The sequence below is a fragment of the Epinephelus fuscoguttatus genome, linkage group LG3, assembly GCF_011397635.1.
Source record: "Epinephelus fuscoguttatus linkage group LG3, E.fuscoguttatus.final_Chr_v1".
Lineage (NCBI taxonomy): Eukaryota > Metazoa > Chordata > Actinopteri > Perciformes > Serranidae > Epinephelus > Epinephelus fuscoguttatus.
In genome coordinates this window covers 909,010-934,459 of record NC_064754.1, presented here as the reverse complement: position 1 = coordinate 934,459, position 25,450 = coordinate 909,010, and the positions used below count along the sequence as shown (strand labels likewise).

General features: G+C 41.3%; 2 protein-coding genes across 2 annotated transcripts; one reads left to right on the top strand and one right to left on the bottom strand.

Moving 5' to 3' along the window:
• The first annotated feature begins 787 nt into the window (after window positions 1-787).
• Window positions 788-9,392, top strand: psen2 (presenilin 2). The gene is made up of 11 exons (XM_049571169.1): window positions 788-904; window positions 2,579-2,731; window positions 2,855-3,069; window positions 3,143-3,284; window positions 4,138-4,205; window positions 4,299-4,519; window positions 6,703-6,801; window positions 6,951-7,016; window positions 7,630-7,719; window positions 8,150-8,265; window positions 8,832-9,392. The coding sequence occupies exons 2-11, from the start codon at window positions 2,600-2,602 to the stop codon at window positions 8,985-8,987; spliced, it is 1,305 nt and encodes a 434-aa protein (XP_049427126.1). The 5' UTR covers window positions 788-904; window positions 2,579-2,599; the 3' UTR covers window positions 8,988-9,392.
• Window positions 9,393-13,632: 4,240 nt separating this feature from the next.
• dpy30 (dpy-30 histone methyltransferase complex regulatory subunit) lies at window positions 13,633-19,446 on the bottom strand. Its single transcript, XM_049571175.1, has 5 exons — window positions 19,342-19,446; window positions 16,801-16,841; window positions 16,645-16,692; window positions 16,418-16,560; window positions 13,633-13,840 (listed from the first exon to the last, which is right to left on the bottom strand). Exons 1-5 carry the CDS (start codon window positions 19,349-19,351, stop codon window positions 13,768-13,770), a joined length of 315 nt encoding a protein of 104 aa, XP_049427132.1. The 5' UTR covers window positions 19,352-19,446; the 3' UTR covers window positions 13,633-13,767.
• Between the last annotated feature and the right edge of the window lie 6,004 nt (window positions 19,447-25,450).

Here is a 25,450-nt window from a genome sequence, read left to right as displayed (position 1 = left end):
CACAACCTGGGGATTTCAGAATGGTACTGGATACTGTATTGAAAGTGTTTGCTTCATATCGCAATATAGACCAGAAGTCTGAATTGTAAAAAAAAGTCCCACATTAGGTGAATTCACCCTATGTATGGCCTCTTGGAGCATTTATATCAGAACTGATTACTGCTTTAGCATTTAAATATATCATATTAAAATAGCCTATATATTATTATTACTGTCCCCTTACTGTATAAACTGTAAATAAATCTTTATTCCTGACTATGTTACGTCGCCATTAACGTGTTTCTAGTTAAAATATTGATTTATTTTTTTTTAAATTTTTTTGATAGATTGGCTTATGGGGTGATTTTGAAGGAGTAATTAAGTCAATCTTCTCATAAGTGGATGTAATATGCAGAGATGCCATCTAGGCCGTTTTTCCTCGTTTTGTTTTTTTTTAAGTCTATATTTTGCTTTACAAAAACGTGGAAAAGCAGCTGTGACCAAGCTATCACGAGGTGAGTAGCATTGTAAGCATAATTAATAGCGATATACTTCAGTTTGTCTGTGTGTCTTTGTGTGCAAGCGGGTCTGCTGACGGTCCAAAATGGCGGCGGTAGGACGAAACCATGGGCGAGTCTGTTGCTATGGGGCGTTATATTACCTCTGGGTGTCCATGCTGTTTGACCAAACAAAACAGATCGACCAGTGTTTCAACCAAAGATACTGTATATTTATGTTTATTTATTCATTTATGTTTATCCACTGTCTTTGTTTCAACTGAATTGAGGTCGCACACCACGTGATCTCGTGACGTTCTCGCTGATCACGTGGTGTGCCAGTCAGCTGACTGCCGTCTTCCGGGTTGTCGGTCGGTGTTTACTTTGTGAGCGGCTCCTGTTCGTGATTTGTGCGGCTGAAGTCGAAGGTAAAGTCTCAGTCTTACAGTTTTCATGAGAAACAAACGGCTCCGGTTGAAATGTCTTGTCTTTTATCCGGTCTGACGTCATCCAGACTCTCCGAACACGTCAGCAGACCAACAGGCAGCTGAGCAGAGACTCTTGACATCATCAAGTTTTAGCTCGTCATATCAGAGATGTAATGGCGGTACTGTGTGTGTGTGTGTGTGTGTGTGTGTGTGTGTGTGTGTGTGTGTGTGTGTGCTTGTCAGGGGCGGATTCAGTGATTCAGGGGGCCAAAGTGTGAGACATGGGGCCCAGAGGGGAGGAAGAGCTCAGGTCCGTCACTTAAAGGGAACACCAGCTATTTAAAGGGCTAATTAAAGGGACAGTTCAGGTGTTTTGAAGTGTGTGTGTGTGCGTGTGTGTGTGTGGTGTTTCCTACAGCAGACGTCAGTCAGTACGTCTCCAGGTGAGTCTGACACTGACGCTCAGTGATGTCCTGCTGTGGGCGGAGTCAGCAATCGGCCCGGGTCACATGGACTAAAATTCATAACTCTGTATACAGGCTGACATACTAAAAACAGACTGTGATCAAAATAAAATACAAAGACAGAGGTCAGAACAGTTACGCCTCCAGAACACTGTGTGAAGTTTAGTTGATCCAAAACACACATTAAACACACATTAAACACACAGTAAACACGCATTAAACACACATTAAACACACAGTAAACACGCATTAAACACACATTAAACACACATTAAACACACAGTAAACACGCATTAAACACACATTAAACACACATTAAACATGGCTTAATAGAGACAGTGTCAAACACAAATCAGCTTCACTATAACTCGCAGCATTCACAGACAAACACTTTATCTGGACACATTTCCCCCACAAATACAACATGCTAACGTTGTTAGCACAAGCCTATGGCATTTTACATTGTATAAATTAGCCTAGCAGCTAGCAGAAATTTGCTCTGCTCATATTTCGGCCAGGATAAATCACACACAGTGTGTGGAGGCTTTATTGTCTTCACAATTTATTGTTTCTTATCTGTGAAGTTAAAGTAAATCAAAGCTTTGTTTCCACTGAGGGAAATGGTTTCAGCTCACAGAGACAGACAGGAGGTCTGCATCACTGTGACACTGTGGAGTTACATCTCTGGGGAGGTGCACGTCAGGCTATGGTGTCGATGTAGAAGTATAAATCTCTTAAGACTCTGAGGTCTGCTGTCGTAACCTGACGGGAGGAAACACTCAGCTGACATCATGTCGTCATAGAAACACATACAAAACATGACGAGGAGGATTCTGCACACTTTTACAGAAATCACATAGGAAAGTTTGAACAATCACGTTTCATATTTTATTATCTTTATTTCTCCATTTCATTTTTCTTTCTTTTTTTGTGTGCTAACTTGCGTCTTGAATCCATCCTGTTGGACTTTCGCTTTCCCTTTTTGAACGACTAATACAGGCTACTGCCACCTGCTGGCGTGGAGAGTTATCTCTTTGTATGTCAGCTGTCTTTGCGGTGCGTTCGAGTGCAGCTTTTTGGCTGAGATGGCGTACATGAGGCGACGCAGCAGTTAACCTTTGTTTGGTGTGTCAGGGTCCTTACGTGTCTGTGCTCAGGGGTCACGTGGTCGGGCCATCGTTGAATTAACAGCTGTGATGGTTGTTTACAGTCAGTGAAGTGTGGAGCAGCCATGAACGCCTCAGACAGTGACGAGGACTCCTATAATGAGAGGACGGCGTTGGTCCCGTCTGAGAATCCAGTGGTGCCATCCTACAGACCAGATTCTGACCTCACGCCTCCCAATGATGCCCCGTCCAAAAAGGTAAAGGTACATTTTTATCTCTTACACAGAACCAAATAAAAATCTCTAACGATCAAACTGAACCGTTGCTGTTGATGTACTTCCTGCTGCCCTGATGCTGAATGTCGCTCTGTGGTGGTACAGCCTGTGGCGAGCAGGAGGGCGCGTCCGGCTGCTGTGGACAGCGGCGGTGGCGGCGGCTCGGATCAGGAGGTGGACGCAGACGATGAAGAGCTGACTCTGAAGTATGGAGCCAAGCACGTCATCATGCTGTTCATCCCCGTCACCCTCTGCATGGTGGTGGTGGTTGCCACCATCAAGTCGGTCAGCTTCTACACTGAGAAGACCGACCAGCAGCTGTAGGTCTGCACTTCAGCCGCTACAACGCTCCACTCCTCCGCCCACAGCTAAACATGACTTTTTTCCCCGCAGGATCTACACACCGTTCACGGAGAACACGGCGTCCGTGGGACGCCGGCTCCTCCACTCCTTCCTCAACACCATCATCATGATCAGTGTCATCGTGGTCATGACCATCTTCCTGGTCGTCCTCTACAAGTATCGCTGCTACAAGGTGAGTGGTGAATCAAAGCATCTGCATGTGCGAGTCATTCACAGCCAACATTTAAATATGTTCAGCTAACACAGAGCCAGTGTAACGCAGCAGATCTGGGAACAGTTACTGTGCTAACGTGTGGAAACATAGCGCCCACTGCCCACCCTGCGGTCTCCACTGTTAGCCTTGGCTGCTCTGCACCGCGCACCACCCAGGTGTGATGGGAGCTAGCGAGCGGCGCTACTTTATTGGTGATTACACTGTAACGCCGTCCTGGTGAATGCACATGTTGTATATGGTGGCCACACTCTGATCTCCCATGAGGTTGCCATGGTGAGTAAGTGCCTTGATTTTAGCTGCAAAACCCCTTTAGCATTGTTTACCATGTTAGCATCACTAGCTATGCTAACAGTGCTAACAGTAGTAAAAAAAAGGTTCGAAATTGAGCTACAAACCCCCTGAAAGAACAAAAGAGCTGAAACATATTCCTGAGACCTTTCTCTGTTTTCTCTCGCAGATGGTCAGATGGCGACTAATTTTGTTTCCAGTTAGTAACCTCCTCTTCTCCTCGCGTCGTCAATAACATGTCTATTTTCTTTTTGTGACGTTTCAAAAGTTTGATTAAAATGTGCTCGACAGTTGAACTGCAGCACGACTAAAGTGACGTGTTTATGAATGGATCCACGGAGTCGGTTGGACCGACGGGAAAATGTTTAATAATTGAAGCTGAGTCGTTGAAACTTATCATATCAAAATATCGTCTTAAATCTGCCAAAGTATTAAGAGTTTGTCAGTTGCCCACCTTGTGCACAGCTGTAGTTGAACTTCCTGCTGCTCGACGACGCTGACGTCATGTGTTTGTGTTGTTCAGTTCATCCACGGCTGGCTCATCCTGTCCTCCCTCATGCTGCTCTTCTGGTTCAGCTTCATGTACCTGGGGTGAGTCCTGCACCTGAAAGAATCAGAGCTCCAGGTGTTTGTGTCTCTACAGGTTTGTCCTGAACACATTTACACTGGTTCTCTGTTTCTCAGCGAGGTGTTTAAGACGTACAACCTGGCGGTGGACTACCCGACAGTGGGGGTGATCATCTGGAACTTTGGGACGGTGGGGATGATCTGTATCCACTGGAAGGGCCCTCTCCAGCTGCAGCAGGCCTACCTGATCCTCATCAGCGCCCTCATGGCCCTCGTCTTCATCAAATACCTTCCCGAGTGGTCGGCCTGGGTCATCCTGGGAGCCATCTCCATCTACGGTGAGTCGCCGTGAGCTGGAGGGAAGTTAAAATCCCAGTGTGAAGTTTTGATGGTTCCTGTGTTGCTCCCGTCACATTCAGACCTGGAAGCATCAACTGTCAGATAAACCTGCACATCAGGTCGCCCTGTTCAAAAGTTCACAATCAGCTCTTCTTCTTCTTCTTCTTCTTCTTCTCTTATAATGGAGGTAGAAACAGTACAAGGCCCCGATCACAAAGAAAGCGTTATAATGGTTGTAAAACACAAGGTGCACCGCACTGCCTTTTTTTGGGTTAAATTGAATGTCACTATAACTCTTGCTGCACCTTTTAATTGTTGCCAGGCAACCAGCCCATCACCTCCTCACCCTAACCTTCCTGTGTGATCAGTCTATCCTGCAGTAATGAGTGTGTAGCTGCTGCCATGTTGAGGCAGAGGGTGCTGTGTGTAGCTCTGGTTGAGGGTGAGAGGCTGTCAGCAGATAAACAGAGATCTGTGTGGGTACATGAGACCCTAAAAAAGAGGCTGGATCATGGGGAGTACCACCAGTTGGTCCAGGAGCTTCTCCTCCATCATGGACGTTTACAGTACTGCACTTATCTGCTGTTTTCTATTGAGCTGGTGCTAACTGTGCTTTGTAAAGTCGTATAGCTCTGGGTATCCAGCAACCACTACCACCAGTTTCTCCTCCATTGTTTACCAACTGTAAACTTGTTGTCATGACCACCACAGAAGCCCCGCCTCTCAAATCATCCCATTGGACAATTGGAATAAAAGCAGAGATGACGTGGGGCGCTTTTCCGCTCTGAGTTAAAGTTTTTTCAATTTGCTCCGGCAATAATGCCAGGTACCTAGAGCGCAGAAACACGGGGCACGTCGCAAAAACATCGAGAAAAAAGTTTCATTCACATTAAAACTGTGACAAAAAGCCGCCTCCAGCTGCTGAAGCACTTCCTGTGTGATCAGTGTCGGTGCATTATTGACATATGAAAAGAAGAAGAGAGAAATGAGTGGATGTCTCCACTGTGTCTCATGACAGGAGAGAAAACTGTGAGCTTGAATTTGTTTTCGGTGACCTTCGATCATCACAGAACCACAGTAATATTGAGCTGAGCAGTCGACTCACTGTCAGATTAAAGATCAGCTGCGATTTGTTTAGCTGTTATTCGACAGTGCTAACTGTCGACTGACCTTCTGTTATCACTGAAGAGTTCAGGTACCGGTGTTTGCACCTGAAGGGTTCAGTGTAAATACACACACACTTAAAGATTCTTCAGAAAATGAATTAAAATAAAAAATAACATAATAAAAAATAAAATACAGTAATAGAAACTCACATTTCTAAAACAACCATTGATAAAAACTTTCACGACAAACATCTTTAAAAACAGAACTGCTCCAAAAATGTTCATACTACAAATAACATAATTCCTCTCTGATATTTATTTTATATTGCTTTGAAAACATCAACACATTTCTCATTCAAACAGCTGATTAATTCAAGCTTCTCACCAAAAACTGCAATTTACAAGATGACATTGAACACATTACGAGAACATTATAATTTACCTTCAACCAGTGCTCATGTTTACTGAATGTAACTCAATGCAACCTCCATCTGTTAACCGCTAACAGCTAACGTTAAACTAGCAGCTAACAGCTAACGTTAACAGATAACTTTAACAAGCTGTTAACAGACTATGTTAATTAGCTGCTGACAGCTAACGTAAAGTAGCTCTTGTCCTGTTGATGTCATCACAGGTTTGTTGTTCACAGAGGTAGAGCGGGTCGTCCACTAACTGGAAGACCAGCGGTTGCTCCTGATGATGCTTCCGTCGGTGTGTGAGTGTGTTAAAAACTGAGCAGCAGGTGGCACCTTGTATGGTAGCCTCGGCCACCAGTGTGAGAATGTGTGTGTGAATGGGTGAATGTGACTTGTATTGTAAAAAGCGCTTTGAGCGGTCAGGTGACTAGAAAGGAGCTGTACAAGTGCAGGTCAGTTTACATCATCGGGGAAACAACAGGCTGCGTTCTCTGACACAACAGATAAACACCGACCACCGCCATCAGTGATGTCATCTGATGTGCTGAAAGGCTGGTGGCGGTCAACATGGAGAAAATTAGTGCATCCTGTTTTAGATGCTGTAACTTTTAATCTTTTGTGTTGTTTTAATTTTGCTGTGGTTGTTTGTGTTTGTTGCAGACCTGGTGGCCGTCCTGTCGCCCAAAGGTCCTCTCAGGATGTTGGTGGAGACGGCTCAGGAACGCAACGAGCCCATCTTCCCCGCCCTCATCTACTCCTGTGAGTCAGAGGAAGAAACACTGAGGCGGCGTTTCATTTCCGCCTGTCCGACAGCTGAGGACACATTTCAGTCCGAACACGCCGCAGAATATAAACATCATGTTTATGACAAATAATAACGGGTTTTGTTTTTGTTTGTTTGTGTTCAGCTGCCATGATGTGGACGGTGGGGATGGCGAACCCGACAGACGCTCAGCGCTCGGGACATGAAACAGGTCCAGTATCACAAACAGCTACTTTCTGCAGGGAATCATGGGAAAAAGGGGGCGGGACACAAAAACATGAACACCTGTTCAACCTGATGGTCATGTAATTATTATATTCAGCTGTTCATACGTTTCTGTTATTTTGTCCACTCCTTGTTTCTGTAATGATGTGGTGATCGTGGAGCATCCGTGACTCATCACTTCATTTATTCTTTTAAAAAAAAATGTTTACACTACCAACGTAAATAAATTAATAAAAATCTATAACTTACAATTTTCACTTTTGTGAATTAGTTTAAAACATATTTATTTTTAGTTTCTTTCAACAAATGCAAATTAATTAATGCAAATTAAATTGCCGACTTAATGACATATTTTTTCTCTAATAATAATAATAATAATAAAATCATATCAAGACTCATTAGAGAACAGCTGTTCTTTAAATCTTCATATTTGTCTTTAATGCCAAATAAATAAAATTAATGTTACAATTTCCAACATTTTATTACCTGCTTTATAAATAATAAACATGTTTTTTATTATGTATTAATTGAGTTGATTAGTTTTTGTGATGATTCTTGTGTCACCTACTGGAGGAGTTTATCCTCATTTTGTTTTTCAGATGAGGAGGCGGAGCAGAGCAGCAGGGGGGCGGAGCCTGAGAGCCGTCAGTCACGGCCATTTCCTGAAGACGACCTGGAGGAGGAGGACCGTGAGTTCACGTTTTATGTGTCTGTGAGATTTAAGCTGCGAGCAGCAGAAAAAACTCTGAGAGGAACACAGAGAAACTGCGGCCGCTGACTGTGGGTCAGCGTCTGGAGCTGCTGCCGGCTCTCCTCCCAGAGGTCTGTAGCGGTGAGGAGTGAGGCCGAGGACATAGTGTGATTCGAGGCTTAAGCTAACATTAGCTACATAAACATGACCTTGAAGCTGCAGCCCTTAGCGCTGGTTAGCAGAAAGCTAAACTGTTAGCAATAGGAACGCCCTCTTCCTGAAATGACCTGTGATTGGTCAGAGTTTCCCGTCTCGGGTTGTATTTCCTGAGGCCTGAGAACAGAAGCAAGAGGAGGAGCAGAGTTTCTGCCTAGTGACGTTAAAATGAACCTACCTGAGCTTTAAAGGTGTGTTTCATGTGTCTGTAGGAGGGGTGAAGCTCGGTCTCGGTGATTTCATCTTCTACAGCGTTCTGGTTGGAAAAGCCGCAGCGACGGGTGGAGACTGGAACACCACGCTCGCCTGCTTCGTCGCCATTCTTATCGTAAGTTGTACTTTAATACGGCCCGGTGAAGCTGCTGATGGAGGAGTGACGTCTTTGTTCCTCAAAAACAAACCAGCGACAAAACCTGCAGCAGCTCACAGAAGTGATCTGAGACGTTTCCAAAATCTACACAAACCTCAAATTCTGAAAAAAAAAATCTTTAAAAAAATCTAAATAATGACTTCACACACTGTAAATAGACTTCGTCTGATTGACAGCAAACTCTCTGAGATTTACCTGTAACACCCTGTATACACTACACACCTGTAACACACCTGTGACACACCTGTAACACCCTGTATACACTACACACCTGTGACACACCTGTGACACACCTGTAACACCCTGTATACACTACACACCTGTAACACACCTGTGACACACCTGTAACACCCTGTATACACTACACACCTGTGACACACCTGTGACACACCTGTAACACCCTGTATACACTACACACCTGTAACACACCTGTGACACACCTGTAACACCCTGTATACACTACACACCTGTAACACACCTGTAACACACCTGTAACATACCTGTGTGTCGCCCACCTGTCTCAGGGCCTGTGTCTGACTCTGCTGCTGTTGGCCATCTTTAAGAAAGCTCTGCCGGCGCTGCCCATCTCCATCACCTTCGGCCTGGTCTTCTACTTCTCCACAGACTTCCTGGTTCAGCCTTTCATGGACAACTTGGCTGCTCACCAGTTCTACATCTGAGAGGCCCCGCCCACCTCACCTGCAGCCTCCTCCCCATCATCGTCGTTGTCTTTATCTTTATCACGTTCGTCCTGCAGGCCCGCCACCATCTGTTGATGTAATGCACAAAGACTTCTTCCTTCTACCACAGGAAGTGATGTAATGCAGACAAGAAGCTGGCTGCAGGTTACCTGGTTGTGTCTGTTCACCTGATGATGAACAGTTTAACGCTAGCTGTGACATCGGTTTCAGAAACCAGAAAGCACCACGGCGGCGAGTGATAGGCCGATGCTCCTGTCAGTCAAAGTAAACAAACCTGTAAAGATTCACTCTGCAGACGTGAGGTCATCTGTGACCTCATCTGTTACATCCCCTGTTGTGCTGTATAACTTCCTCGCCGACTTCAGTAAACACAGGTGAAAGGTCTCTGTCCTGATTGGTTCCTGTCTAACATGACACCAGCTGACTGTGATGTGTTGGTTGGTCTCATTAACATGTTATTAATAATTCAGAGTGATGGCGGCGTGATGACGCGTTGACCCGAACAAAGAGTGACTGACGCGAGGTGGAGCGCTACACGACAGCAGCGCACCATCCGACAAACGTCAAATTAAAATTGAATTCCTCCGCTGATATTTGAATAAATCTATTTTTAACTTCAGTCCCTGAGAGACGAGAGAAGCTGCATTTATATTCATGCGTCAGCTCTTCACAGATCCTACGCCCCAACCTACGCCATCGTGAGCCTTTATACTTGTGTGGTGGTGTGTCAGTGTCACTCTGCAGTGACACCTCCAAAACACTAGATGGTGGTGGAGGACTGTGTGAAGTGCTGTAATGTTTAGTTGATTCAAAACACACATTAAACACACATTAACACATATTAACACACATTAAACACACATTAAAAACACCTTAATCACACATTAAACGCACATTGAACACATTAAACACACATTAAACACACATTAAATGCACATTAAACACACATTAAACACAATCACACATTAAACACATCAAACACAAAACACATTAAACACACATTAAACACATCAAACACACATTAAACACATTAAACACACATTAAACACATTAAACACACATTAAACACACATCACAGCAGTTATTTATTATTAATGAAAGTAATCATTAGTATAAATTTGGAGGATCAGAATAATCCTCCAGTTTCAGTTTTGATGTCAGTTTAACAGATTCTCTGATTTAAAAGGTTGTTTCACCCAAATCATGAATCAGTCGTCTCTTCTGTGGGTCAGTTTCCCTCACGTAAACTCGTCAAACACCAAAATTGAATTTGAAGGTCTGAGTGATTTTAGTTGACTTCCTGCTCGTGTATTTATACTGACGCTCCGAAATGAAGTCACTGTCACACCGACCACCACCAACGCCACCTGTCCTGTCACACGGTGTCGACCAAACCTTGATTAAGATCTGCTCCATATTTTCCAGGGTCGTCCAGTGAAAATCAGTCGAGCAGTTTTCCTGTAAACGCGACCTGCTCGCTGGAGGTGACAGAAGTGAAGCTGTCGTGTTCAGGAGGGAAATGGCTGAATCCGTCAGTCCTGACAAACAGCTGACGTCACTTTACATCGACTCGCTCTGAAAAGATTTTACTCTTCGATCCACTCACTTTTCGTAGCGTGCTGCTCGTCACATCTGATTTTAATGAGTTGTTTTTCTCCTGCTTAGCTTCAGCGTTTCCTCGGGCCGTTCGCTCTGAATAAATCTCAACAAATGTCGGAAAAACAAACGAACTTGAGCTCCATTTTTCATCGTCTGAATCCATCAAATAAAAAACATGATTCAGTGAAATTATTGATTTTATTAATGTCCTGTTTAAGGCCTCACTGATATTCGTTTTGTCAAGTCGTTACAAGAACAAAATGTTGGTCTGCTTTGATCAGGTTGATTGATTGACAGGTCAGTATTCACTGAACAGTCATTATGAATTTATTATTATTTTCAACACTCTCAACCGATCACAGACGAGTATTCAAATCTTATTACGACTTTTTTGATAAATGAAAACGCTGAAAATATTACGACTCTATTTTGAAACTATTCTGAGTTTTGCTCTGTAAAATAGATCCGTTTTTACACAACCTTCTGCAGAAAAATTCGACTACTTTATTTTTGTTAAATAGGATTTATTTCTTGATAAATTACAGCTTTATTCTGGAAATATTTTGACTTTCCTCAAAAACAAGTTCATCATCAGTTTGTTGTCTTTAAATAAAAAATTACAACTTTCTAGAGAAAAAAAATCTGACTTTTTATTATTATTTATTATCTTTAAATAAATTAAATTGTCTCGTAATTTTTGGATTTATGTTGGTGAGAAATTTCTTCCATAATATTTGAGACAAAATAAAATTCTTCCAGTTGCGTCCATATTTGGATATTTTACAAAAGCAGTTATCAGGTTGTTTTTTAAAAAGTATAAAATTAGACATTCAAACTTTAAACTTTTGCTCTCAGCCAGCCACAGCCGAGTATTCACGACCTTTTTAAATGTTCACCTTTATGTTGAAAATATTACAGCATTATTCTGTTTCTCTCCAAACATTCGTTTTTTGGTTGTTGTTTTTAACCTTCTGGAGAAAAAATCCGACTTTCTATTGTTTAGTTTTTTTTTAAAGGGTTTCTTTTCTTGAAATATTATAAGTTTTCAAAATAAGTTTTACTCGTAATAGCTGGAATTAAAAAAAACTACCAGGACTTCTCTGCCATAATATTTGAGACATAATAAAATTCTTCCTGTTTAAAACAAGTTATTATCAGATTTATTAGCAGACACCAACTTTATCAGCTTAATCACCGACACCAGCTGGCTGTCTGACGGGGGGCGGGGCAGGGCAGAGGGGGCGGAGCGGAGGGGGCGGGGTTATATATATATATATATATATATATATACATATATATTTTGTAGAAATTATTCAGGTGTAGTTTTTGATTTTCTTACTGAAACATGTTGATGAGGTTTAGTTTTATTTTTTGTTCTGTCCAATAAAGTCAAACTGTCAAACTTCTGTAACAAGCTGAGAAATAAAAATGATTCTATCAGAGCTTTTCAGCCTCTTTTAGATAGTTTTGGTTTTAATGCAAATTCCCTGTTTGCTGCCATCTCATCTGTTTTCAGGATTAAAACTCTGATAAACCATCTGGACACTACCTGTTCAGGTATGTGACAGACATGGGCGGAGCCTTCTGTCCATACGCTGCGTTCAGTCAAACACAGCAGGACCATCGGAGGTCGTGGAGGCAGTGTAGTGTTTTCTGTAAGCGAGATTCGACCGTAGGAGACGACAAAGACATTTTTAAAATGGCGGAAAGACACAAATCGGTAATTTAGTGAAAAAAATTCTCCATCCATGTCGTGATGTATTTAATGACCTCATGGAACATAAATGTATTATTATGTCCTCCTCCACTGTCGCCTCATTTGTTGTGTGAAACTTCTGTCTCCACTGTCCCTGATGTCACTGAGGGAAGCGGAGTGAAGAGTTCAGCCTCTGTAGCGCTCCTTCAGAGAGGAACATACCGTGAAACCTCGATTGAATACCTCTGAACTCAACAGGTCTTTAGTTCATGTCATACAAAACTATTGCTTAACAAAGATCATGAAATACAATCAAACTGTTTATTTAAACCAGTATGAAAATTACTGTGTAAAAATCAGGCCTCAGTGAAGTTATTATTTGTTTGGTCTAACTCCGCACGTCCACATTTAAAACAATCAATGTGAGGGTGCAATAAAAGGCAACATGTACAGCAGCGTGGAGAAACATCCTCCTGCAGAGCCGGATAGAGCCACAGATCTTATTCTCAAAATATCACAACTTTATTAATTAATTATTAATTTATTAATTATTAATAAATTTCAGATTTTAATTTTTTTTTTATATCCTCGCCGTTTTAGACGTGCGCATGCGCCGAACACCAGACTCTCAGTTGTATGTTGTACAGACGCAGATCACTAAATACATACTTTAGATTGTTGTTGTTGTAAAAACAACGTTAGCCTTGCGTTCACAAACACTTGTCTAAAGAAGAAATAGAAACTTTTCCACTACCTAGCGCACTAGCCTTTTAGCTAACGCTGTCTCCTTATCAGCTCCTTAATCATGGATCAATAAAGAAAATAGCAACTTTCACCACAGTTTATTTTGGGAGGATCACTCCAAGGAAACGTGTTCTTTGTTTAAATGATCATTTTGAAGTCGAAACAGACAACTTTTCAGCTAACTTAGCTAGCATGCTAGCTGTGCTAGCTAACGCTGGCAGCCAGAAACAAACAACTATGATTCATTGTTGGTTAATTGTGCTATAATTGAAACGAAGAGCACATTTTCTCACGGTGGTCCTTCTGAAATGAGCAGCGGCTGAAGTTACTATATTCCATCATGATCAGGGAGTTGATATTTTTCTTTTATTTCAGAGTTCATTTTCTAAATATTACAATTATTTTCTCATTAATTTTTTCCTGAGAATTTTAAGATTTTATTTTCTAAATACAAAGTTTTTTTCTAATTGAAATAATAATTCATAATCCAAATAATAAATCATTTTCTTTCATAAATTTCTGATTTTAATATCCTCATATTACATATTTTAATATACAATAAATAAAATCCCACAGAGCTGCTTCTCTTTGACATCAACATGTTTATTCTGGATTTTAAAAAAAAAACAAACAAAAAAAAAACAGTCTAGCAGTTCATCGACAAACACGAGTATCTACTGTATGAAATCATTTCAGATGCAGCATCAAAGAGACACCAGTTTAATTTCTCTCTTCAAACTGGGATTTGTTCTTCAGCAGGAACGCTGCCAGATACTCGATGGGGTTCGGAGGTCTGGAAGAGAGAAAATGAAAACTTATTCTCTGTGGTGACTCCGACAGGAACCTTCTTCACTACGATAAAGAGATTAAAACTCAATAAATTAAACTTTTATTCATCGAGCCGCAGAATCAAACACCGCAGCTCTTGATTGGTCCAACAGTTTCCTCCAGCAGCCAATAATATCTGTTGTTGAGCAGCTGATTGGTCTGTTGGACAGTAGATCAGTCGTCAGGTTTGTTCTCACAGATACTCTGCGTCCAGTGTGCTCGAGGACCCGACAGTGACTCAGACTGTGTGTTGATTCGATCATGCTGTGATTCAGAGTCTCTGGTTTGGTTACGTTTATGAAAAAAGAACATAGTTTGGCTTTACAATCTTACCATCCCATCCACCCCTCCCACTCTCCCACTCTCCTTGGGCTTTAACTTCTGTTGTTGTCCCACTGACGCCATTACAGTACAGCGGATAAGCTCTCAAATTATGAGGAATTGTGCACTGAAAAAAAAAAAAAGCATGAAATTTCTACCGTAGTTAGTACATACCATAAGGTTTATTTTCAGATGTGGAGGGAAGTCAGATTTGACCTCTGAGGCCCGGGAGAGGTCAAATTCAAGATGGCCGCCAATAATATTCAAATCTGCCTAGCTAGTTAGCTAGCTAGCTAGCTTCTGTGGTAATAAAAAAAAAAAAAAAAAAGGCGGGCACTGATCAAAATAATTCTGCTAGCTAAACTAGAAGACAGTCTGGAACATACATGAGCTGAAGTCAGTTGAATGATTGAACAGCGCATGTTCTAGAGATTTCAGTTTGGTCATTTGTGTGAAGTAGGACTATAGCTGAATTAATGGTTACAGCAAAGTAGCCTAGTTCAATACTGTGCCGCCGGTATCAAACAGGCTTGAGAGCTAATAGCTGGCATGTAAATGTAGGCGTGTTATGACTGATTTCAAAGCAAGTGTCAGTATAAGAAGCATAGTAGGCCTACTGAAATACTGTATGTAAATACGTTTTTAACTGAGCCAGTGAAGACAGAGTACCTTTTCTCTTAGTATGTATCCACAGTACTCCACCATCACTGTCACTGAGATTGATTCCTGGTGTGCAAGAAGCCTTTGGACTACCTGTAAGTACACTAAGAAACAGAGGTGAATGATGCCAGGAAACAGCTCTTCACCCAGAAGTCCCGGACTTTAGAGAACATCCCTCCGACCCAGGCAGCCCCGCACACAGCACATCAACCTTTGGAACCAGTCACTGGTCCTGGATCCTGAGATGCCAGAGCCATCTGACTGGAGATGGACAAGGGAAACAACTGGGTGGCAACCGCTCTGGACCACTCTCCCTGAAGCAGCAAGATTGTGCCATGAGCTGATTCATTGCAACTGCCAGGAAGGGTGCGCTGGATGGTGCAAGTGTGCCAAAGCTGCACTCAAGTGTACAGATTTATGTTTTTGTTCTGGGGACTGATAGATTTCTGTTCATTTGACCATAATGATCATTATCATTACTGTTATTATGTTGGAAATAAACCATCTTTTTGCACCCTCATATCACTCCGTCTGTATAATTTGACCTTGACTTTGACCTAAATGCACTTTCTTGAATTCCATTGATCTCAGAAGTATCACTAACTGAATGGGCACCCTAAACTTAGTTGGAAATGGCACCTTAAATGTTTTTCTACTGTGTTTGGTTCCAAAGTTAAGCATATTTGAATATTATTGGTGGCCATCTTGAATTTGACCTCTCCCAGGTCTCAGGGGTCAAATCTGACTACGTCCACATCTGAAAATAAACCTTATGGTATGAACTAACTATGGTAGAAATTTCATGCTTTTTTCAAAAAGTGCACAACTTATCTTCTGGTCCGCTGTACTGTTACACAACAACAGTGGTTTTTTCGTTGGTGTCTGACGCTGGATATCACTGACCAAGTGCTGGTGTTCGGCAACTTCAGAGTGAGACTGGGTTAGCTTCTTCAGATGCCTGATCAGCGACAGGCTGGTAAACTCCAATAAATAGTCTGCACCAGGATGTTTGGGTTGGTGCGAGTTGTGAGCTGTAATTCAGCAGTAAATAATCAGCCGTGTGTCTGACTGTGGATGGTGGAGCTGCTGAATGAGTTTGTTGGTTGCAGCGGTGGCTGTTAGCAGCTAGCTCCGCTCATTAGCCACTGAATGGCAGCGGAGCAAGCAGCCAGCGGCCGCCGGACTGGATGTGTTTCAAAGTGTCTGCCTTTACACTGAGACTCCTCTCTCTGGGGACAAATAAAGTGATGTCAAATGTTTCAGTGAATCAGCTGCTCCTCAGTGGACTGTGCTCATGCTAATGCTAACAGACGAGGGTGTAGGCTCTAGTTTCAGAGGTGGAGGGACACACCGGCTCTCATTTATCAAACAAGCCTACAACAGGAAACGGGATGTGCAGTCGTTTCCACACAGAGCTCAGTAGGTACTGATGTGGACGTCAGGTCAGGTCTCGATTCGTTCGCAAGTTTGAGAGTGTGTATTATGAGTGGAGTGTGTATTTAGTGTGTGTATTGAGAGTGGAGTGTGTATTTAGTGTGTGTATTGAGAGTGGAGTGTGTACCTGTCCTTGGCGAGCACTGACAGCCCCTGCAGCAGGATGGGGACCACCGTCTGGTCCAGGTACGCTCGGGTCGGCAGCGCCTGCAGATCAACCTTCTGCTTCGACATCTTCTCTGCGCTCGCCTTCTCGTTCTCCACCGTCCTCTGAGGAGCAGCAGCAAAGCATGCTGGGAGTCTGCCTTCATCTTCACATTACACAGTGTGTGTGTGTGTGTGTGTGTGTGTTACCTGGATGTTTTCCGTCAGGCCGTACTCTGCGTGAGGGTTTTCAGACACCTGCAGGAGGATTCATGTTCACACCTTTTACATCAAAACTTTAACCATACAAACAACCAGCATGACACAATCACCATCATCATCACAGTGTGTACAGTGTGTACTCACAGCAGTGTGTCCCTCCATGGTCTGATCTGCGTCTGTGTGATCTAAACACAGAGACAGTATTTAAATCGTCTTCAGTGTGACGTCAGAACTTTTCTCGGCTGTTGTTTCAGACACAGATTTGAAACATCCTCAGATGAATCTGACGGTGACACAAAGCGTCTGCTGTCGGACAGAAAACTGCTCAAACATATCATTGTTTAAACCCAGTTTGGTGCAGACGTGTTGTCGGCGCCGACGGACCGACCGACCGTCTGCTCACGTGACTGATTCAGGTTATTCGACTGCAGTGACGCCTGAGCTCAGTAGGAGTGGAGGAAATAATTGATTCTTAGATTCACTGTCATGCGGACGATTATAAAACGATTCAACATTTCAACAATCAATTATCTGAATGTTTATATAATAATGATGCTGACGGGGTAAAGGAGGCGGAGCTCAACCACGACAGCAGCGCAGCACCCAGACAGTCTACGGCGCAGACACGTGAGAGTTAACCTGTGATTTATCTTCAAAGGCAGCAGCTGCAACATGCTTTTAATAATCAAATTTACGAGGTGATCCTGAAGTACACAGAGAAAACTTTCTGGCGTCACCCAGAGATGAACGTTAACGCAGCAGCAATCAGCAGTGACTGACTTGTGATAAGATCAATTCTGTGACACCATGAAACTGCGATGTTTCTGAGGCGGTTATCGTTTGTGTTCAGTTACCTGCTGATTTGCAAACAGTGTTGAGCTAACGTTACAGTGATGTACGACTTTTAGCAGCAAGGAAGTCATATGACATGTTACCAACAGGATTTGAGGTAATATTATAACATGTACAGGGTCACGTTTGCACCTGAAATAAACTGTCTGTCTATATTTATTTTATTATTAATCCACTTCCACCAACATGACACCAGAAAAAATATCTCCTGAAAGTTGTTTTGTGTCGTCATGTCATTAAGGACCAATTTATCGTGGAGTGCTGGTGATGATGTATTATCAGATGAGTGATGTCATTGGTGACGTCCGAAGCCTTGCTGGCCGGCTGTACCACGTGACTGGTTCGGGAAGTGGTTCAGATCTATATATACAAACCACTAAGTGTAATAGCTTTTTTTGTCCAGTAGATGGCTTAGTAGAGCAAATGAAGCATCAAGAAGCTTTGCCCTTGAGTGAACCAATTTGATGAAAAGCTTCAATGCTTCATGAAGCTTCATCTGCCCATCACTAATGGGCACATCTGGCTGATGTCAGTATAAGTTGGGTGTGTTTCTGTTCACATCTCCTGCAGCTGCAGAGCGACGCCGACACACAGTCCTGTTCTTAAACACAACTCTCTCTGTGCTGCTGCTGCAGCCGACCGACACGCCAGGAGCCGGCAGCTCCGGTGTTTTAATTTGTGCTCGTCATGGTGACTGGCACGCCATTCTGTTTGTTGTGTTTCATATCAGAGGCCCAGATATTTATCCATATCTGATAATGATCAGACTGTGACCCTGAGCCTCCCTGTGTCCACCACTGTTCATTTATATATTTAATGTTCTATATCATCAGACTGTCGTTAATGTAAGCAGAGGACCTGAACACAAAGTGGTTCCACTGTGTGTGAACACATGAACGTTTCCCTGTCAGAAACATGAAACTCATCCATTAACGTCAACATCAGTTCTTCTGAACTCATTTTGGTTCCCTTAAGTAACTGATTACTCTACTCTGACAGTAATATTGTAAAGTAACTAACTTCTTTCAAATGAAGGTAACTAATAATGTGTAATGAATTACATTTTGAGAGTGACTTGCCCAACACTGTGATCTAATCTGTCACACGTCTGATTATCGATTGACCTAACTGAGTTTGGTGCAAAGAAACTCATGTTTAAGGGTTAAAAGTTTGCTAACATTAAATTAAATGCCGCCGTATTTATCACCAGACCCTAATGACTTGTTAGTGACGTTCAGTTTACTTCTGGAAACAGGAAGGAGTGACGAATCCTTAAATTTGCTGATTTTTGAACAGAGTTTGGTTCACACAGGAACTCCTTTCAGGGCAGCGGAGAGTGTCCGGGACCTGTGTCATTAGGAAACCTCACCAAAGGAAACTACTGAAGCTACTTTATTGTTTAATATTTCAAACATCAAATAAAGTTTATAAAAATCTGACTTAAAGTTTATTTATTCCAGTTTGTGTCTTCACCGCTGACACGGACCGTTAACGACCCCAAACCTCTGTTGGATTTGACTGTATTTTAGCGCCCATCAGTGTGTCAGTGACTCTGCTTCAGTCTTAACAGCTCTGACACAAACAACAAACAATAATGTTTATTTAATTATCTTTACGGTGACGTCAGTCACTGCATTGTGAGCGGCGGTAAGTTAGCTTAGCATCACATTAACGCGCTGTACCCGCTAAACGATCGTCACTACCGGGTAAAATCCGTCTCTGTGGTTTAAACCGAGTTATTTAATCATCACATCAAACCGGAAACGCGGCAAACAAACAACAACTACCACAAAAACGGTGAAAACCGCGATCAATGGTCAACAATTCACTCACCGTCCGCCATGTTTGTTGTGGATATTAACGTGAGATGTCTGGCGTCGGTGACGTAGTTTCTCTTCTTCGCCTTCTTCGAGCTTAACGGCGGCGGGAAATCAACGTGTTGGGAGCATTGCCGCCACCTGCTGACCCGGAAGAGGACCCACAGACTAAACCCTTTCAAAATAAAACTCTTTTTTCAATTTTGAATGAATTCAATCCACCTTATTTTTCACGGAGGCAAAACAGAACGCAGCCAGCTTCCGTTTTTTGTGCGATACTTCCGGTCCAGCCTTCTCGACCACTGTGTAAATGGGAATCACCTTTTTGTTTACCTTGCCGAGTTTAGCTATATATCATATTTTTCACGTCACTATATCACCGTGTAGACTAATCTGATGTTTGTTAAGTCTATAAACACAATGACTGAACAAACATTACAATTTCTGTGTGCACGTTTGGTAATTAACATGGTTATCGTAAATTAGCTGGGCTAACCGTTAGCCGTTAGCGGTGTCTGTAATAACTCAATAAACAGTCCGTGAAAAAATATTTTCTCCAGCGGATGTCTTAGTTACAACATGATTGAGCTAACTGGAGTAGTTTCATGTCGTATCCGACAACGGGAGGCTTTTAACGGATGACGTCCTGATGTTAGCTTTGCTGCTAGTGTTAACGTTAGCTGTCCCTGTCAGCTGCAGCCACTGATGCTTTCTAGACATCGTGATTTCCCAAAACTGAATAAATACCACACATAGCAACACAAAACTGCTTTGCTAGCTCAATCATGTTGTAACGGCTGGATGGTTGATGCGTACATGCTGATTCAGGTGCTATCAGAGCCGATCCGCGCATCACTGTGGCTTAATGATCAACTCAGTCAATTAAAACAACCCGTCCTGTGTTAGGAGTGTATGTCGCTGACAGAAAGAAAGAAAGAAAAGGGGGAAAAAAAAGATAGAAAAGCAGCGTACACCTCACATATTTATTTCTCACAGTTGCGCACACGTTTGGCTGGCATGCAGAAGCACCGTCTGTGTGTCTGTGTGTGTGGGGTGCGTATGGGGTGCCGTTTGTAAAGTGTCTCACGCTGAAAATAACATCAACATTTTGCCACATTTAGCTTCAAACAATGTTTAAAAAAGTATTGTGATTTTTTTAACGTCACCTTTTACCACATTTACAGCAATATTTGTTAACTTAGAAATATATTAAATAGTTAAATCTAAATATTAAATCTAAATGTTAAATCTAAATCTAAATGTGGGGCGTCGGTGGCTTAGTGGTAGAGCAGGCGCCCCATGTACAAGGCTGTTGCCGCAGCGGCCCAGGTTCGAGTCCAGCCTGTGGCCCTTTGCTGCATGTCTCTCCCTCTCTCTCTCTCCCCCCTTCATGCTTCACTGTCCTGTCCATTAAAGGCAAAAAGTGCCCTAAAAATATCTTTAAATCTAAATGTTCTGGGTGAAACTAAATATTTAGCTAATATGCAAATTCACACTGCCGATCACCAAAATAAAAGCTCAAGATGGTCAGACTGTGTTTATAGAATCAAATAACAAATTAAAACCAACTTATCGGGGGAAATGAACACTTGAACATACATTAGCGTGATAATAACTACCTAAAATAACAAGAAACGTGTTTGGAGAAATTTTATTTGATGTGTACTTTGAGTTGTTAGTGTCCCTTCTGAGGGAATCACCTTGTTGTTTACAAATACCTCCGGGTAGAAAACGAGAAGAGTTTAGCTACATATATATATATATATATATATATATATATATATATATATATATATATATATATATACGTATATATGCATATATCACATTTTTCACGTCACTGTATCACCGTTTAGACTAATCTGGTGTTTGTGAAATCTATAAACACAATGATTGAACAAACATTACTATCACGTTCTGAAATTAATAAGATGGTTATCGTAGATTAACGGGGCGAACCGTTAGCTGTTAGCCCCGTTAGCAGTGTCTGTAATGACTCATTAACTCTTAAACGGTCCGTGAAAAAATATTTTTTTCACGGACCGTTTAGAGCTAATGAGCTAAGTGGTAAATACAAAAAAAAAAAGGACTCCATTATTAACAGCATGATTACCTATAGTGCTACTATTTATAAATGTTTCTATGTGACCTAATGACAGTAAGAACCCTCAAAATAAGCAGAGTTAATGAGTCATTACAGACACTGCTAGCAGGGCTAACAGCTAATGGTTGTTAGCTTATCTTAGGTTGTTAATCCCTCCGAAGGGACACTAACAACTCAAAGTACACATCAAATAAAATTTCTCCAAACACGTTTCTTGTTATTTTAGGTAGTTATTATCACGCTAATGTATGTTCAAGTGTTCATTTAATAAGTTGGTTTTAATTCATTTATTTGATTCTATAAACAGTCTGACCATCTCAAGCTTTTATTTTGGTACTTTTTAAGTGTGAATTTTTTAGATTTAGCATTTAGATTTAACATTTAAATTTAAATTTAACATTTAGATTTAGCATTTAGATTTAGATTTAATATTTAGATTTAACATTTACATTTAGCATTTAGATTTAACATTTAGATTTAGATTTAATATTTAGATTTAACATTTAGATTTAGATCTAGCATTTAGATTTAGATTTAGCATTTAGATTTAACATTTAGATTTAGATTTAGCATTTAGATTTAACATTTAGATTTAGATTTAATATTTAGATTTAACTATTTAATATATTTCTAAGTTAACAAATATTGCTGTAAATGTGGTAAAAGGTGACGTTAAAAAATTCACAACACTTTTCTAAACATTGTTTGAAGCTAAATGTGGCAAAATGTTGATGTTATTTTCAGCGTGAGACACTTTACAAACGGCACCCCATACGTGCGAGCCGCAGCTTCAGCTGCTCAGGTAGAGAGGCTGTGTAGCCCGGTGTGTTTTTTCGCTGACTCGGTTCTGCAGGTTCTCTGCTGGTACACTGGAGACAGGGATCAACCAGTTTGTCTCACTCGGGATAGATTGTGCTTTTTTGGTTCATAGTTTATGATTGGCATGCGATTTATTCGTGTTTAGAGGGAATTATTTTTACCGGCAATTACCGGATAACGGAAACGTGGGCACAGTTATCTATATAAAATACACAGACTAACTAACTAACTAACTGATTGACTAACATAAACAACTGAAAATTCAAAAAAAAAATAGCTTGCACCGTTAGCTCCGGTAAGGGAAAGCATGAGGGAAAGCGGCTGACCGGAAGTCACGTACAAAAACATGGAAGTTGATCACTATTTACTTCCGTGTTTGAAAATAAGGTGGATAGACTTTGGCCCAATTCCAATCCGGTCTCTAAAGACTCGAGCCCTGAACCCTCACTGACTTAACTGACGTCAGCTGTAAGTGATTGAGTGTGAGAGTCTGAAAGGGCTCCGGATGCTACGCATAGGAATGGGACAGCACTTATCCCCCTCTCTACAAAATGTTGTTGACACTGGCGACTCTGGGCGTGATCATTTATCGGTTACTGTCAGCACGCACAAGGCGTGTGAGGGACAGACTCCCTGATCAGTCAATCCTTATCCAAGCACTTGTGTTGCAAAATGGGCAAGAGGTAAGTTTGGAATAATGAATTTACTGTGTTTTTACCATATGCATGTTTTTTCTAAACTAGCGTCAAAAGTGTTGTAAGTGATACCGTGATATCTATCTTATATATCTATATCATTACTGTTTGCAGATCTGCCAACCGTATTTGTTTACAGTTTTTTTTTTTAACACTTCCGGTGTTCCGAGGGCAACCCCTGTATTTGACGTCACAGTGCTATGAACTGTGGATAATTTCCTTACCGTAAGTCTGCATTGATGCTGACCTACGGTAAGGGGGCATAAAGGGCTCACTCACTGACTCACTGACTCGATGATTTGACAATGGGACAGCCCTCACACACTTCACATGAATGTGCCTCTAAGACAGTGAGTCTGTAAGGGATCAGATTGGAATTGGGCCTTAATCCACCAGATTCTTAGTCCCCATGATGCCTTGCGTGAAATATGGGTGCAACTTCTGGCGCTGAACCAAAACCGTTCATTTCCAATGGTAACAGTTTGTTTACAGTTTGTTTACAGTACTCTATTCTTCTTTCCAAGAGGGAAACAAAAGGCGGAACACACCACCTGTTATCGCTATAATTATAATATTATTACTTTCATTAATGTTGTTGTAAGCTACTGTCATTACCGTCTGTCCTGTCTCTCTCTCTCTCTCTCTCTCTCTCTCTCTCTCTCTCTGTCTCATTGTGTCATGTGGATTACTGTTAATTTATCATGCTGATCTGTTCTGTACGACATCTATTGCACGTCTGTCCGTCCTGGAAGAGGGATCCCTCCTCAGTTGCTCTTCCTGAGGTTTCTACCGTTTTTTCCCCGTTAAAGGGTTTTTTGGGGAGTTTTTCCTGATCAGCTGTGAGGGTCATAAGGACAGAGGGATGTCGTATGCTGTAAAGCCCTGTGAGGCAAATTGTGATTTGTGATATTGGGCTTTATAAATAAAATTGATTGGTTGATTTGATTGATTGATCACTCCTTCAACTTGCTTCAACTAAATAAAGCTAAAACCAAAATCATTGTCTCTGGCCCCTCTGACAACTTCAACCTGATATCCAACAGTCTTGGCAACCTGTCCACTCTTATCAAACCTCACGTCAAAAACCTCGGTGTCATTTTCGATTCTGCACTCCAGTTTGATAAACAGGTCAACTCAGTAGTCAAAGCCAGTTTTTTCCAACTTTGCACCATCACAAAAATCAAACCATTCCTCAGTTTCAAGGACCTAGAAAAAGTCATCCATGCTTTCATTTCCACCTGCTTGGACTACTGCAACTCTCTTTACACTGGAATTAATCATTCATCTGTCTCCCGTTTACAACTAGTACAAAACGCTGCAGCCAGACCTTTGACAGGTACCCCTGTCCTGGCCTCTCTCCACTGGCTGCCAGTGCAGCACCGTATTGATTTTAAACTTCTTTTATTCACATACAAAGCCCTGAATGGAGTGGCTCCTTCCTACATGACAGAACTTTTAACCCCATACTCCACCTCCAGACCCCTCAGGTCGGCTAACCTAGGGCTTTAACTGTTCCACGCACTTATTTTAAACTCAGGGGTGACTGTGCCTTTGTGCTAACAGTTAGCATGCTTTGCTCTGTAAAACATTGTTAACTTTAACATGTCCCGAGCAGCTTAAGGTAACATCTGCTCCTTCTAAAGATGGTTTATGATTTCTGATGTCTTATTAAGAGACACTAACACATAATTCAGTATTAACTGTAGCTCCATGTTAAGTGAATAAATGTGATGTTTCCAGCTAACCCTCCGCTCATCTGCGTAAACCACGCAGTTTACACGTTTTGTTAACCTCTGATTTATTAAAAACTGCAAACATTCATTTAGACAGATTAGTAATTTGATAGGCTTAAGTTATCCTTAAAAGTCTGTTACCTTCATTTATATATATATATATATATATATATATATATATATATATATGTGTGTGTGTATGTATATATACATACATATATATGCCTATAATATATATATATATATATATATATATATATATATATATATATATATCTTTGTATGTATGTAGCATTTTTATGACGTGTTGCTCAAAATATTTATATTGTGTATATATAGTGTGAAATTTTTGGTCTTATGCAAATAATAAAAATACCAACGCCCCCCATGTCTTAAAGTGGCACACATTGAAATTAACAACATTTAAATGTGTTTAACTCAAAATAGTCTTTAAAAGTTGTTTGATTATTTTTTAAAATGATTTTTCACCAGATTTACAGCAATATGTGTCAACTATGTCATATTTATGTTTCTTGTTAAAAAAAAATTAATTGTAAAAACCACCCTAACCCTAAGTGTATTCTCTGAAGGGCATCAGAATCCTGCAGCTCTGGTTCTTTACTTCAGTGACAGAGACAGAAAAGTGCACTTATTATACTACGAACACAAACGGCAGGTGTGGCGATAAACTCCATGCTGTAAAGGCTCACAGCAAGAAAATATGTAGAACAGAAAAATCAAAAATCTCTGCTTAAAAATGACACCGACAATCAA

What these genes read in the sequence shown, in the direction of transcription:
- psen2 (XM_049571169.1), top strand. Translation starts at nt 2,600, where the DNA reads ATGAACGCCTCAGACAGTGACGAGGACTCCTATAATGAGAGGACGGCG. An exon ending in TTCAGCTTCATGTACCTGGG is followed by an intron (nt 4,206 to 4,298) that starts GTGAGTCCTGCA and finishes TCTGTTTCTCAG; the next exon opens with CGAGGTGTTTAAGACGTACA. An exon ending in GCGCTCGGGACATGAAACAG is followed by an intron (nt 7,017 to 7,629) that starts GTCCAGTATCAC and finishes TTTGTTTTTCAG; the next exon opens with ATGAGGAGGCGGAGCAGAGC.
- dpy30 (XM_049571175.1), bottom strand. An exon ending in GCCTGACGGAAAACATCCAG is followed by an intron (nt 16,561 to 16,644) that starts GTAACACACACA and finishes GCTGCTCCTCAG; the next exon opens with AGGACGGTGGAGAACGAGAA. An exon ending in TCAGTGCTCGCCAAGGACAG is followed by an intron (nt 13,841 to 16,417) that starts GTACACACTCCA and finishes TCTCTCTTCCAG; the next exon opens with ACCTCCGAACCCCATCGAGT.